At 35.3% G+C, this 15709-nt stretch overlaps 2 protein-coding genes across 6 annotated transcripts; both read right to left on the reverse strand.

Moving 5' to 3' along the window:
- Positions 1–1152: 1152 nt before the first annotated feature.
- LOC114746467 (peptidyl-prolyl cis-trans isomerase FKBP62) lies at positions 1153–9156 on the reverse strand. Of its 2 annotated transcripts, XM_028934686.1 has the most exons (13): positions 5954–6250; positions 5770–5856; positions 4620–4880; positions 4462–4536; positions 4298–4378; positions 3988–4182; positions 3818–3904; positions 3556–3731; positions 2581–2703; positions 2343–2489; positions 2108–2235; positions 1852–1972; positions 1153–1563 (listed from the first exon to the last, which is right to left on the reverse strand). In XM_028934686.1, the coding sequence occupies exons 1-13, from the start codon at positions 6132–6134 to the stop codon at positions 1513–1515; spliced, it is 1713 nt and encodes a 570-aa protein (XP_028790519.1). In that variant the 5' UTR covers positions 6135–6250; the 3' UTR covers positions 1153–1512. The 2 variants fall into 2 exon arrangements, with proteins under 2 accessions (XP_028790519.1, XP_028790521.1); XM_028934688.1 differs by lacking the exons at positions 4298–4378; positions 4462–4536; positions 4620–4880; positions 5770–5856; positions 5954–6250 and adding an exon at positions 9149–9156 and having other exon boundaries at positions 3988–4074.
- Positions 9157–9851: 695 nt separating this feature from the next.
- LOC114746465 (ankyrin repeat domain-containing protein EMB506, chloroplastic) lies at positions 9852–14678 on the reverse strand. 4 transcript variants are annotated; one of them, XM_028934683.1, is made up of 8 exons: positions 14428–14678; positions 12422–12836; positions 12109–12188; positions 11797–11895; positions 11610–11708; positions 11426–11524; positions 11242–11340; positions 9852–10144 (listed from the first exon to the last, which is right to left on the reverse strand). In XM_028934683.1, exons 2-8 carry the CDS (start codon positions 12822–12824, stop codon positions 10040–10042), a joined length of 984 nt encoding a protein of 327 aa, XP_028790516.1. In that variant the 5' UTR covers positions 12825–12836; positions 14428–14678; the 3' UTR covers positions 9852–10039. The 4 variants fall into 4 exon arrangements, with proteins under 4 accessions (XP_028790516.1, XP_028790515.1, XP_028790517.1 ...); XM_028934682.1 differs by having other exon boundaries at positions 12422–12846; XM_028934684.1 differs by having other exon boundaries at positions 12422–12861.
- Positions 14679–15709: the final 1031 nt, after the last annotated feature.

A 15709-nucleotide genomic window follows, 5' to 3' on the forward strand; every position in this document is an offset into this window, starting at 1 on the left:
TTATATGCCAAGGATTCTGAAACAAAACCCAAATCATAAGCAGGATAAAGAAAAAGATTTTGCCATAGCCTTTATATTTCAGCATCCACACTCAATCAAACAAAATCTAAATCATTTGCTAAATAAAATAAAATCAACATCAAGATATTAGGATTCATGAGATTGTGATTTAATCAAAGCTATATATGACTGGTGTAAGATGAAGAGTAAAAGTTAACATAGGAATGGTAAGACAGGGATGAAGGCAGCATTGTCCTGAACCATAAATACTTACAGGCCAAGACAGCAAAAATAAATATTCAGTGAAACATTGGCAGAAGAAATCTAGTCAAAATCAACGCTAAACATTGTGCACGATTATGCCTTGCTTTAGTGATTCATATTCACATATCTCAACCAGAAAGAAGGAAGAGAATTGGTAATTGGAATATTACTTGGGTAGCGCAATCAATGATAATTTTTCTTGAGCTACTTAGGCAGAGTCGCAAGTTGCTAGAAAAGTTTTGTTATTTTTCCTATTAAAGTTGTTGAATTCATATTTATCCTCTTCAAAAATATGAATTAAATATTTGAAATAATTATTAAGTTTTTTATTTGGGCGTTAGAAGCACATGATGTCATGAGGATCGCGTGCAGAAAATTTCGTCTTTACAAAAATAGGAAAACAACACAAGGCATTGAATATATGAGAGGAGTCGTGGGTAGTCATAAAAAATAGGTGTTCTTGTAATTTCGACTTTCAAAAAAAAAAAATGATAATAAGACCCATTATTCGCATCTTGATAAAACCACAAAGTCACGTCTTCCAAGCCACGCTTTATAGTCTACTCCTATATATTAATAAATTAATTATACAGTTGTTTCTTTTTAAAATCAGTAATAATGCACAAAATGCATACATGAATTTGAGCCGTTCCCGCCAAATGATTAAACAATTTTTCTTCCACAGGTTACACACTTGGCTCAAGACTATAATCACAAATACGATAAATAATCACATCAACAATTAAATGATCATTGATTCAAGAGAACAGACTCTTAACGTCCTCCACCAGCAGGTAAAATTGCGACGATATTGCAAGTTAACACAAAACGGAGAATCAACGAAGTAGCTCCTTCCAACTCTCCCGTTTCAGTTTCAGAAGTATCGAATTTGCACATCTTATCAATTATCTTTGTAAATGAATGCCTTTTCCGGTAAAATAACGTAGCTTACATGCTACCCCTTGGTCAATAAATGCTGCCCATTTGCTCACTCACAGCTTCATCATAAATTGGTTCTTTTTTGGCCTAACTTCAATATAGGCAACCGACCAGAGATACATAAAATTGGGAGCAGCAATAAAAACAATCATAATCATAGCAACTATAATTGTTCCAACGCTATATAAAACCATAACATCTCAATGTCTACTGAAGGAACATGAAAGAAAGAACATGAAAGAGAGAAAAAAGCAGACCCCTGAAACACTGTATCTAATTGCGTGGGTTTTATGTGTTTCCCCTGGAGTTTTATGCTTTGCTGTCAATGCTCATAGGCTCAGCATCCTTGCTCGCTTGTTTCTGCAACGTTCCCAATGTACAGTCATTAATTAGATGAAACCCAAATTCCAAGAGGAAAACAAGCTCATACTTCAACAGAAAAGAAAGATCATGACTAAAAAGTGGGAAAATGCCGTTCTGGGCCCTAAGAACAAATTCAACTCGCATGACTTCAAAATTATGATTTGCTCTCTAAATATTATTAACAGCATCCCATAAATAAATTGCCTTTTCTCAATCCTAGCACAGCAGAGGACAGCAAATAACTAAACATCAATAGAGAGAAGCAAAAGATCTAACAGTGCTTACATTACTGTCATTTGAATCCGGCTTACTCATCTTGGCAAACATATTTCCATAAAATTTAGCCTCTTTTCTGTTGTACTCCTTCACCTTTTCCTTCAAAGTCTTGTACTCCAGCTTCACATCCCTGTTTATACACCAAGAAGACTACGTCAGAACCTTACTGACAATAATACTGTGCGCGCACACCGTTCTTTGAAGAGATTACAATCAACTAACTTTGACATTGAAACCAATTCTAGCCATCTAGCGAACTACATACCTGTTGTCAGGGTCTATCTCGAGAGCTTTCTTAATATCAAGTTCTGCCAAGTCCAAGTCAGTCAACTCGATATAAGCTTGTGCTCTTCTATAAAGTGCCTTCACATTGCTGCTTTCAAGATCCAGAACCTGGTCCACAAAATTCATTCAGAGATTGTACAGGAATTTATCGAGGACTCACACACACACACACACACACATTTATTTTAGAGAACGTAACAAAACTGCAGAAATACCTTGGTACACAATCTCTCAGCTTCTTTATAATTTTTCAATTTCAACTTGCATGCCGCATTGTTCAGATTGCAAGCAACCTTCAGTGCCTTGGCTTGCTTCTTCTCCTCTTCACTGAAGGAGGAATCATACTCTATGTACTTGGCAGCCTGCAGTAAGGTTCCAGCATCATAACTGATTCAGAAGTTTATAAAATGCATTAAAAGGGAAGCCAGAGTTAATATTGTTCAATTAGATTACCTTCTCATATCTTTTAGCAGCTTTAGCATACTTTCCACTCTTAAACAACACATTTCCTTCTTCTTTCTTCTTAACAGCGCCTTCAATCTTCTCCTGTGTGTTCATATCCCAGGACTCTTTCTCCTGAATAAGATAAAAGGTTAGTGAAGACAGACTTCACAACAATAAAAGATACTAAAAATTCTAAGAGAAGATGACATCACTAACAGAAGATAGACATAAAAGAATAATTGAGATTGTCCATAGGAGAGATTTTCTTAGGCAAAAAACAGCAGAATGTTAAGGGCTCCAAATCCCCCAAGTTTAACAAATATAGATGATAAATTCAGAGAAACATAAGAAAATAAGAGAACATCAAGAAAGCAGAGCCTATATAGGATTTGCATTGATGAGCACCCAATGCTCCTCACCACCCATCTGGACCGTCCAGATCAGATCTAAACGGTCCGGATTTATTTTTATTTTTTTAAAAATAATTATTTTAATAGGTATAGAATAAAAAATAAAAACAATCTCATAACTATCATTCTTTAAAAATATAATTTTTTCTATTTTAAAATAATTATTTAATAATATTAAATCTGGACCATCCAGATTAAATCTGGACGGCCTAGATTGCTCATCAGGTGATGAGCATTGGGTGCTCATCAAATGGTAGCCCGCATATATATGTCCAATAAACTATATTATTGCATGAGATTACAAGAACAGTTGATTATGAAGGCCGTGCCAGGGAGTAGATTAAATACCCCTGAATGCTATGATACTTCAAAATATGATTATCCCTTTGGAAAAATGCCTCTCACTGGTCAAAATTTTGACTTTCATATTTACATATAATATAAAATCTCTATTAGCCCATAAATAATACTATTTGTTTCTCAAATTCAGAGCCACAGCTCTGGCTTCACTAATTTAAAAAAAAAAAAATTCAATGCACCACTGAAAAATGTCAGTCTAGCTTATTTAACTTACCTTCACAAATGATACTAGTTCAACTTCATAGTAAACAGTTGAGTTGGGAGGAACAACGGCCAATTCTTGCTTGGACTCAGATGAACCAAAGGCATACTCAGGTGCAATAGTCAACAATGCTACTTCACCCTTCTTCATAGTCAACACTGCTCTATCAAGTCCATCAATCACTTGCTCTGTTCAGCACGTCGAACATTTCACTTTAGCTGCCCAATAAAATATGAAAGGAAAATGGAGCAGGACACTCGGGTATTTCAGTTACCTTCATCTGTTTGGAACTCAAACAGCTCTTCATCATGGCCCTTCTTCAAGAAGACAGTGCCATCTTGCAGTTTGCCAATCAATTTCACTAGGCACACCCATAATTGCCAACACTGTCAGGAATTGCACATTTAAGGAAGCAAAAATATAAGCTTCATAACTGGTACTCACCTTTCACAACAGCTCCTTCATTTGGACGCTCGTATCCTTCCCCTTCACTGAGGATTTTCTTAATGACCTTCTTATCATCAGTAACTTCTGAAACAGTCTTCCAAGATACCAATTCAAGAGTTATCTGTAAGGATGCATTGGGTGGAACAGCACCTTCATCCCCATGTGCTGCTTTACCCTTCTCACCAAAACCATCTACAACAAGATAAAATAAATAAATATATCACAGTATATCCTTCGAAGATAAAAGAAAAGCAAGAGAGTATCAAAATATTAGACACATGGCTGGAGAATTCTTTAGACAACTTACATTGTGGCTTCACAGTTAAGAGCACTTTCTCTCCCTTCTTCATGGTTTTCAAAGCCTTTGCAAAGGCAGGACAAAAAAAACCTATTTCAGGATAAACACTAGTCATCAGATTATCAACATAAGCAAGTTTGAGAGAAAACATTAGCAGATATGCAAATACTAACCCTCTTTCACTGTAAACTCTACTCCATCAGATTTTGATACAAGCGTTCCATCTTCAAGCCGAGCTTCATATTTGACTAAATCCATGGGCACAGAGCATAGTCAGAACTTCGAAGCTGGAAAATAATATATAGACACACACATTTATATAAGTGCCTACCTAAAACTTCATCAGGATCTTTTGGGTTCTCCCATTTCTCTCCTTCAGTAAGGATTTTCTTAAATATGCCACCATCCTTACATATGTCCTTCACGCTGGTCCAAGACAGAAGCTCAACATCAAACTGAAGTGTAGCATTAGGAGGAATGGTTGGAGGAGAACCAGATTCACCATATGCTAGCTCAGCAGGGATGGTGAAAACAGCATTTTCACCTTTCTTCATGGTTTTAATACCCTGATCCCACCCTTTAATTACTTGTCCTGCAATTGCCCAATGTCAACTTCAAATCCATTCCAGAAATTACTACTCTCATATTGATAATACATGATAGCTTTATGCAGAAAACTTTACACTTACACCCACTACCAAACACCTGACTTGCATTCAGGAGTTTGGAAGGCTCAGGTATTTCACAATTTGTTACATGAATTGAGGAAAGTTTGAAACCAAATCCATCGAAGAGAACTGTGTAACAGAAGTCTTAACATAGCTAAACAGCAGATAAATCTGGATTATTACGCGATTCCGTGCTAAGGATTGTGAAAGGCCATTGCCCACTTCAATAGTTGGTGCCTAGATTTCTAAAGAAATAGATGTGAATGTAAGAGCAACAGATAAACTAGCGTTTATAACACAGTGCACTTTGCAAACTAAATGGCATACAATTCAGAACAAAGACCCTGCTAATAGCGTATACTACTTGGTATGACTTTCATTTTGTAGGAACATATAATTCAAATACAAAACTGTCAGAGAAAATCAAATATAAACGAACCGCAAAAAAATTTGAGAACGCATATATTTGGATTTTCTCGCTATGTACACCCAATTCCCCGCCAAATTCAACCATTGTCGAAGTTTAAGAACCTCTCATAATGTTCTACATTTCATATGGAAGGATTCCTAGAATCATACAATCAATTCAAGAAGCCATACGACGTCAGATTCATTTTTTGATCCCACAAAATACAGATTGAGGCAATTGCATTGTCACGTTGACAATCTACTCCATGCAATTAATTGAATTTGAATTGTTAGAAAGCTCATAATTCATGACTTTATAATTGACACGCCATGTTCCAAGTATATCGATTACCAGATCCTACAGCTTTCACCATGATAATTTAAAAAGCAAAATGCAGCACTCACCTTGTCCGAGCGTAAACTTAAAGGGGGTTCCCCTGTCGCGGCTTGAATCAAACTTGGTCCCATCAAGCAGCGTTCCCGTGTAATGAACTATCACAACAGCAAAACAACAACTAATCAGGACGACGCCAGAATGCGAGTAACCAAGCACATCATGTCTACACAAGAAATGAAATCAAAACACTACCTTCAACTTCATCGCCCACCTCAGGTGTGTCCCAGCCTTCACCTTCCTTGACCAGCTTCTTCTTCAAGCCCTGCTTGCCGATCTCCTTCTCCTCCCCAACCTTAAGAGTGATGCTGTCATCAGGAAGATCGAAGTCCTCGCTCATCTCCTCCGGCGGGGGCATATCGAAATCCTCATCCATCTGTGGCGCGAGAATTCAGGAACACAGAGCAGACTGCGATGAAGGAACGAAAGTTCGAGAAGACACAGAAACAGAGAACAAAACCTAGGAGCTGAAACAAAGTGAAAGAAAGTAGAGGCCTTTTTAAATGGAGGGGAAGGAGGAGAGTGAAAGGGGGTTCTAGAGAGTTCTAACAGGAAGGGTTTAGAGTTTAGACCGAGAAGTGAGCGCTGGTGATGAGAATGAAGGGTCAAGATGGTTCCAGAGATATTCCCCTTTAATTTAATTGTTATGGTCTTTTTGTTATGGTCATCGCCGGAGGAAGACTATGAATAGGGACGGAGGGGGCGAGGACTCCGTGTGGTTAGGTTCATTTGGGTCGTGTGGGGACGTGCTGATTTGGAAATTGATATGGACCGTTCTTTTTTGTTTTTTTAACTATAAATCGTAAAAAGTGAAGCGTACATTTGTGAATTACATGAACAAGTTAGAGACGAGACCGTATTAGTTCCCGCAAAAGTTTGTTGGGGTTAATTCCAAATTTAGAAAGTTAAGGGTCAAAAATAACACGAAAGAAAGCAAACCCAAATTGAAATTTGAAAATAAAAATTTTTTTTGTTTCTTTTGTTTTTTTTTTTAAACTTCAACCCTCGTCAGAGGCCACTATTGCTAGCAAGCCCCTGCCGACGGTTGGCTGTCGATGCCAACGTCGACCATCAACGTGGTGGCTGCCAGTAGGTTTATTTTTTTCCCTAGCCTACCACCTGGTCCTTTGAGCCAACCAAAATAATCGGTGATTATTGGGCCACCAATAATTTTTTAGCATTATAATGCAAAAAAAGAAAAAAAGATAACTTTTTTGCTCTGACTCTAGTTTGTGCTGACAATTTATCTGGAAATGACAAGTATTGATTGTAAAATGATAAGTATAAACTTGAGATTAAGAAGGCTTTTTTTCCTCTAATACATAACGTGAAATAACATGTGAATTAATTGAAAATGACAACAATTTATTTGAAAATAACAAGTCTTGATTAAAAATGATAAGCCTAAACTTGAGATTAATAAGGTATTTTTTTTCCTAATGCATATCATGAAATAACATGTGAATTAATTAGAATTGACAACAATTTATCTAGGAATGATAAATCTTGACTGCGGAATGACAAGTCTTGATTGTAGAATGACAATATCATTTTTAATAATTCATGTGTTATTTCTTGTTATGTATAAAAAAAATACATTGTTAATCCCAAATTTAGACTTGTATTTCCTAATACTTATCTTTCTCAAATAAATTGTTATAATTTTTAATTAATTTACATGTTATTTCATTATGTATCAGGCAAAAACACCTTGCTAATTTTAAGTTTATACTTGTTATTGTCCAATTAAGACTTGTTATTTCTAGATAAATTGTTGTTACAAGCTGGAATCAGAGTGAAGGAATTAACTTTTTTATTTTTATTACATTGTTAAGAAATCATTGGTGGTCCAATAGTCATCTATGTTTTTGGTTAGGCCAAATGATCATGGGGTGGTGAGATTTGATCTCACCTCACCACATTCCCCAAATAATTCCCCATGGTAAAAAAAAAAAAATTTTCACTTTGAATTTACTTCCTTGCCGGTGGCAACCACTACGCACGTGACCCAGTGTGGTTTTCAGCGAGGGGTTGAACTCTTTTTTTTTTTTATAAAAAAAATAGAGGGACATTTTTGTTATTTTTCTTGAATTTTAAAATTTCAGTTTAAATGTACTTCCGTCCTAATTATTTTCCACCCTTAGCTTTTAAAATTAAAAAATTAAAATTTTAAGCTTTTTTTGGGGTCATTTTCCTAAGTTTGCTTCTTTGGGGAAAAAAAAATGACATACTCGCCGTTTTATTTATAAAATAGAGAGAAAGAGAGTAGTAATTTTTTTAATCTTTGGACTACTTAATTAAATCTTTTTAAAAAACAATTTTCACGCACTATTTTTTTCCAATTTTTAATTTGGTATTTATATTTTTTTAATTAAATTCTTTAATTTTATCTCCTTATGATTTTGCTCCGCTAACCTCCTATACAAGAGTTAATAATGCCACCAAAGCCAAATGACTGGTTTAGTTGTGAAATGAATCAATAGAAATATAATAATTGGGAATGGAAGGTAAGTAACTGTGAATGGTGATTATGGCAAGTGTGTTTCGTAAGAGTAAAGATAAATGTATTTATACAAAAAGAATTAAAGATAATGGAGGTAAGGGTAAATAATGTCTCTTCTTGTTGGCAAAAGAAACGTCTTTTCCTTTTCAAGTTAGTATTACAAAATGTAATCCCTTTCATATTACATAAGCCAAACTAGATACCTGAGGATTTGTTTGGAATGATTGTAGGAGTTGTGATTTATGGAATGCAAAAAAAAAGTGATAAGTATTTTGTCTTGACTTACTTAAAAATACTTATAAGCCCTTAAAAAAAAAAATCCAAACGAATCCCCAATTAGTCATTTACATTAGAATTTCATGTAATCAAACCAAATGAGCAATTAATAATTTAATTGAGAGGAAAAACAAAGAAAAAACACGCACACAGGTACCAATTTCATATATGAATATACTTTTACCCTTAGTTTATTATTTCGTATATTTCTATTTTAATATAAAATATACATATATATTAGATAGATGTAAGGTTGTGAAATTATTAAATTTTAAATAAGATTTAATAATGTTTAAGATTTTTCCTGATAAAATATGTTTAAAATATCTCATAAGCATGACACACACTAGTTGTGAGTCGCCTTGAGTAGGGTCACACGTGGTTCCTACATTTTTGTGTGTAACATTAATGTTAGTGCTATAGAATATAATGATAGGGTGAAAGTATGTTTAATTTTTGACATAAAAATGTGTGTTGTATTTTAGGATTAAGGTGTTAAAATGCCCTAAAATCATAATACAAAAAACCTAGACCGAATTGACCAATTGAATCGAAAAACGGGTAAATTGACCCGTGGTCTAGTTCGGTTTAATTGTCAAAATGGCAAGAACTTGAACTGGTATCAATCTAGTCAAACTAGAGTGAACCGATGAAAATCATTGATAGGCCGGTTTGGATGACTATATTATTAGTGGTCTTATTTTTGCTCATTCAGCTTTTAATATCTTAGTGACCATAGATTTGAATGAATTTTAATGATGATTTTCATATTAATGATTATTAATTTTAGTTATTGAGGAATTGTGAAGATCAAAATTCTCAATGTTGTTATGCTTTGTTATTGTTACAATCAAATTATTATTGTATTTTCTTATATTTTGTTATTAGCAATTATTAATGTTGTTATATTTTGTTATTTTTAATTAAATTAAATTATTTTAATAAAACTGTTTTCATTTAGAGTTAATCTCGATCTGATTTATTGACCCTTCAACTATGCTCTTTATATATATATGTGTGTGTGTATGTATGTATGTATATGTATGTATTTTGTTTTGCCCTAACGTTGATAGTACATTTGTGTGCGTGCTTGTTTTTATACGCATATATGTGTGTGTGTAAAGAAAAGGCCAAGCTAAATCAACAATCTAGCGTGAAAGTAGACATTTATGAATTAAAAGGACCTTAGATAGGCTTCAACAGTTTCATGCACATTCTAATTAATGTACACCCTTCTATTTTTGTTTCTTCATCTGGGTGACTCTATAAAATGACGTCAATATACATATGAGGCATCTAACATTTTCCTGGGAGTCCTTAAAATTACCAACCAACCTCTAATTTATAAGACAATGGACTGCCCCATCAAAACTTTCATGGTCAATATCGGACAATCATCTCCAAAAATGGAGGAACAAAGAGATTATTACAGTACTAACTAGCAGCAGATGTATTATGCGTCGGAACCTTCAATCTTTGCTTTGGTTGAATCTCCTTGCGGATCAAAAATCAGTGTCAGCTGGAACTACCTTCAATAATTTGCCAAGGTCATAAGACTTGAAGTCCTTCCCGTAACATAAACTTAGATCCAATGCTGTTTTCCCATCCTAAAACACAATCATTCAATCAAATTACTCAAAGGAGAAAGTAGAAGTCAATGAATCAGTTCAAGCCAAATCTTTATAATCCAGAAAAATAAATACATAGTCCTCCTCCGATGTTTAATATAATATAAGACCCGATTGTTGAGTTGATTTTGGTCTCACATATAAGGTCTATTTTTCATATTTATCAATTTTCTTAAATTACACCTATTGATATTCCGTCAACCATAATCAAATAGGAGAAAAAAGGAGGATATTAAGAAAGATAATTATGGTGTTTTACGAAAAATATATCATATTTCTTATAATTAACTAATTTACCTAACTTTCTTAATTTAATTAAATTAGTTAAATAGGTCTTACATTAAGGACATGAGGAGTAGTATATACATGAAAGATTAAAAAGAGAAAATGATGAGTCATAAGCGTAAGTTTCACATACAGCTACTTTCTTTTGTACCACTATTTCTATTTGGATATATGAATCTATGAATCTAAACAGTTCAATCACGAATCAGTTCTCAGGATACTCTTTAGCGACAGAGTTCATTTCAGGTTTCTCATAGACAGTGACGAAATGAAGATTTACATAAGGAAAGGGAGCAGCTGACATCACCAAATTGTAAAATAAAATAAATCAAAATATCCTCACTTTAGAACTCACGCATAACCTACATATAACATTTTAAAGTTATATGTGTATATATTTGATAAATCTATCAGAATTAAATTGAGAAAACGTATCAATTTCTATATACTAAAACCAAATTTCATAATTGCAACAAATAATATTAATACCATGGTTTTAGAGCAGAATCTCAGCAATCTGTAACGATCTGTATTTGCATCTAGTATGGATACAAATACAGGCATGCCAGCAAAAGTGATAATGCCTTAGTACTCTATAATGCAGAGGTTAATAACTAGTTCAAAGAGCCCATAACGAACAGGAATTCAAAACACAAAGGAAGCGATGGACCAACAAGAACCTCCAACACTGAATAATGCTAAGAATAAATCTAAATGGTAGAAAATACAAACGGATTTGTAGCAGGTCTGAACCATAAGAACAGCTTCAGCGGAATGTAAAACAAAGTTACCTTGTTTCTCCGTGTCTTATCCGCACCATTGACTAACAAAATTTTTGCAATATCTCTATTTCTGCTTTGGATAGCAACGTGCAACGGAGTCCAACCTTCCTAAAAATTCAGTCATACACAATGAGTAGACATGAACAATATCTGTATGAACAAAAAAATAATCTCTCTTTTAATAAAGACTCACATTATCTGCAACGTTGACGTCAACCTTATATTTGATCAATAACTTTACAGTTTGCTTGGCACCAACTTGAACTGCATAATGAAGAGGGGTAGCACCATCCTACTACAGCAATGACTATATGAATACCAATGCTCTTTGAAAAGCAGTCAGCAGCTTTGGAAGCTATGTCAAGATGTACCCTTACCTTGTCCTTGACATGAGGACTTGCACCTTTCCGTAAAAGATGGCTTATTACAGCTTCTTTCTTTCCTATGATAGCTATATGAAGTGCAGTGAGACCTTCCTGCTTGATCAAATAAGCTAAATCAAATCTATGCAAACACTGTTGTACACCATCACACATTTGTAAACCAAAATATGAAGAAGCACACCTTATTCTTAAGATCAATACCAACACCATTCTCAAGCAGTTGATCCATACATTTTATCTGTGTTGATAGCGCTAGAGTGTGCATTGGGCTCCATTTTTCCTAGAGAATGGAGATAAGGGAGCTAAGTGACCCAAAAAGCAGTTTTCAACACACAGCTTTCTTAAACAAAAGAAACTTGGATAAATCTATTCATGCTTAAAATGCAGCAAGTAGTATGTAGGCCTTCAAATGTGTGTTCTGCGTATAGTTTTCCAACTATAACGACAGATTAGATGTTCAAGTCAGTGCGAATAAGCATGGTTTCTGACATACTGTTGAAATTTTTTCCAAGTTTGGAGTCACATTCTGTTGCAAGACTGCTCTTTCTTCAGGCTCTAAAAGCTGTTCAACCTCTGCAAGGATGAAAATGTACGGTTTTAGAGATAGAAAATTGTCTAGGGTCAAAATATATGCTACTCGTCAGCCTTCTTTAATCATTTTCCTTTAATTGAGAACTTCCATAATCTGGAGCTTCTTTGCTTACACCATAATATATTGAAAGCATGAAGTCCAAGTCCGACAGCAAAAGAGATAAGGTTTAAAAACAAAATGAAAACAATGAAAAACATAGGAATAGAAAAAGTGCCTTTTTTAAAATCCTCCTCACAGTTGTCCACTGAACTAACACCATTAACAGCTGACGACGTTATCTCTTCCTCTTCCCAATCACTTTCAAAGCCATAGTTCTCGTCTTCTGTTTGCTCATCTTCTTCTTCATCATACTCACTGCCGCTACCATCATCAGGTTCTTCCCAAGTTCCTTGTTGCGCCTGAAAATCTGTCAATCCTTGTCTAGATTTAAGTACCCCAGAAATCCCGAGTCTCCTGATTTTACAATGGTTATCAGAAACAGAGAGATAGCACCTTCCTTGGCTTCGACTACACATAAAACCAGTGCCACTTATGATGGTAACATAAGATATGGTGCTTGCAGGAGACAACGGAATGGGGTGATTACTAAAAACAGATGCTGGTGACCAATAACTCATCTCTGCATCTCCCTGAAAAGAACTAAAGAATAAAAACCTGGAAATTACATATTCTTGTCAGTTGAAACTCTTAAATATCATATCTATGAACACTTAGGCACAGTTTAATGTGAAGGAATTCAAGGAACATAACAGGAGAGGGAGTTGGAATCACCAAATTAGTCTGATTGGCACACATAAAAGGGCTTTCTGGGGAACCCATTAAAGGAATATATGGAGCCTTCAAGCTCATGCATTATCAGAACCCATTTAAGAAAAACCCCATCTAGATGCTGCAAAACCCATTACCATTTATACAACCCCTACAGGAAATACAGAAGTGGGGAAACAAGGACAGAGCCATTCGTTGCTTCAAGCCTTACAAGAAAAAATCTCTAACCTCAAGAGAACTTACTGAAATCAAGCCCCAGGTTTCAGCAATAGAAACCTTCAAGGAACGGTCAGCAAATTCCTCACTGATGTCAGAACTGGCTGGCCACCACAAATGGAATGGGGATAATGGAGATCTTACCAGCCGGAGATGAAATAGAGAGGGTTGAAGCAGTGAGGGTAAAGTGCTTCTTCCAAGGTGCTGGTTTGGGTGGAGCTGAACCCTTGCAACCTCGAAGTAGGACTCTAATAGGCAGGGCAAGGGCCCCCTACCCAATACCCAGTTTGAAGGATAAACGGGATGCATTTTGCAACTTGTTGCCTAGCCCCGCCTGTGAAAAGTCCAAGTCATTTCAAGATGGACAGGTGTACCCACATGGTGATGCGCTACCCATAATATGTGACTTCTCATCTCTGTCCTAATTCTCTCTACAAAAGCTGGTTTATGAGGATAGTTGGGTAACCTTCACCTAGGGGTCTCAACTTAATTTTGGGAGATTGAATTTGTGAAAAAGGAATGTATTTTAGGCTGACAAACAAAGAGCATAATGTTGACATCTTAACAAAACAAGAGCGCAAAACCAGCTTGTCCTCAAACTCTGAATTTGAACAAGTTTAATGGCAGCAAGAGCTGAAGAGATCTGAGATTTTCAACTTGTAGAGCTTGCGATTGAGGGCATACAAAATGTCATGCTCGAGAGTGTACTTGGGAATTATTTTTGGCCATAGGTGCTTTCTTATAATGGCATTTTTGAATCAATAGATCACTTGAACGATGCAGATGGGACCAGCATAGCATGAGAGTCATTTTCCCTCCTCCAAACGAGAGGTTCCATTCCCCAGGAGGCACGTACACATTGGACAAGTTACCGAAAATGACCAAGATGTATGCAATAAGTAAAAATCAGAAAATAGAAGCGATTTGGCCGTTTAGCATTATATGAGCACACCACACTAGAGATTATCTGCTGGACCTTAATCATTTCTCACTTTAACTACATTTTAAAATGTCATGTCAATAATTAAGCATATAACGGTTCGACAAAAGGCCGCCCGAGAGCAGCTGGAGATGCTAATTGTAACCGATGAGAGCCACAAAAGGCAAGGCAAAACACATCGCTCGGGCAAAACGAGAGGTGAAGATAAACCAACTGTTCAACCAGTAGACTTGACTAGGAAAGAAGAAGAGAGCATTTTAGAATCAACTCGGCCGAAGTGTGAGAAACAAACATACCTAATAAAGCTTCAGCTCGTCGATAGCGATATTGTTGGCGGCGGTGGCTAACAGAGAAACGTGGGACGGTGGTTCGGAATTAAAAACGAAGGAGGCAGCGGCCGGAGCAGCAGGTAAAAGGAGAGGTAGATACAAATTGGAAGTGAGGAATGAGAGTGAGACGGAGAGGGGCTCCCTGCTAAGAACGGCCTGCGATAACGATAAGCAGTTAAAGACGTTCCCTCGACCTCGAAGCACTCTCAGAGTACAGGGTCGGACAAGAGCCTTGCAATTAATTTCAGCCAACCTATACGAGGCTTTGTTTGGAACTTATGAAGCTGTTTTTTCCTTTAATACTCCCTCTGTTCCTTATTATAAGAGACGAATAATCGAATTACGTTGATAAAAAAAAGCAGTTAAAATTAGTTAAGAACAATTAATGTATAAAAAATATAATTTTTTTTTTCTAAAAATGCCCTCATTAATAAGGAGAGAGAGCATGATAGAGAACAATTAAATTATTAAAAGAAAGAGAAGTGGGAGGGAGAGAGAGTGTGAGTTGGAGACAATAAATATGGATAAACTAGGAAATCAACACAAAAAAGTAGAGACAACTTTTAAGTGTCTCTTATATATAGGAACATGCCATAAGTATCAAATGTCTCTTATAATAAGGAACGGAGGGAGTAATAATTTACGAAACTAAATTAGTTTATATAATTTATAAAACTAAATTAATTTATATAATTTATAAACTAATATAATATTATATAAGGATATTTTAAAAACACCATCATATTATTTGTTATAGTTAAGTAATTTATTGAAATTCTTCCATCTATTTAAATTACGTAAATAGCTTTTATATTAAAGATAAAAAAAATACTCTCATTGCCAGAGTTCTCCATGTCACAAGATACTAGAAAGATAATAAAACATCAAATTATATAAAAAGAATTAGAAAATTTTCACTCAAAAGAGAATTACAAAATTTAAACTTTCCCTTGGGAGGGAACCATACCACTTCCTTGTAGCCATCTTCTCTATGGCGAGGGGTGTGGGGTGTTATTGTATGAGGTGATTCTTACCATGAAAGTGATGGTTGATATTGTTTGGCTTCACAAAATCACAAATGGACGCCAGTAGAGGTTTTTGTTAATCTTTTTTATTTCAATTGATTTATTTTCATTTTTTAGAGTTTAATGTGCCAGATTGTACAAAATGTCTAACATGTATTCTTCCTGTCCTTAATATAAGACCTATTTAACTAATTTGATTAGATTAAGAAAGTTAGGTAAGTTAA

This window comes from Neltuma alba, unplaced genomic scaffold (assembly GCF_004799145.2).
Source record: "Neltuma alba isolate B1F8T4 unplaced genomic scaffold, ASM479914v2 tig00005017_pilon, whole genome shotgun sequence".
NCBI classification, from domain to species: Eukaryota; Viridiplantae; Streptophyta; class Magnoliopsida; order Fabales; family Fabaceae; genus Neltuma; species Neltuma alba.

What these genes read in the sequence shown, in the direction of transcription:
- LOC114746467 (XM_028934686.1), bottom strand. Translation starts at nt 6,134, where the DNA reads ATGGATGAGGATTTCGATATGCCCCCGCCGGAGGAGATGAGCGAGGAC. An exon ending in TGAGTTCCAAACAGATGAAG is followed by an intron (nt 3,732 to 3,817) that starts GTAACTGAAATA and finishes CGTGCTGAACAG; the next exon opens with AGCAAGTGATTGATGGACTT. An exon ending in GAGATAGACCCTGACAACAG is followed by an intron (nt 1,973 to 2,107) that starts GTATGTAGTTCG and finishes GTGTATAAACAG; the next exon opens with GGATGTGAAGCTGGAGTACA.
- LOC114746465 (XM_028934683.1), bottom strand. Translation starts at nt 12,824, where the DNA reads ATGAGTTATTGGTCACCAGCATCTGTTTTTAGTAATCACCCCATTCCG. An exon ending in GTATTGATCTTAAGAATAAG is followed by an intron (nt 11,709 to 11,796) that starts GTGTGCTTCTTC and finishes TTGATCAAGCAG; the next exon opens with GAAGGTCTCACTGCACTTCA. An exon ending in ACGTCAACGTTGCAGATAAT is followed by an intron (nt 11,341 to 11,425) that starts GTGAGTCTTTAT and finishes CTGAATTTTTAG; the next exon opens with GAAGGTTGGACTCCGTTGCA.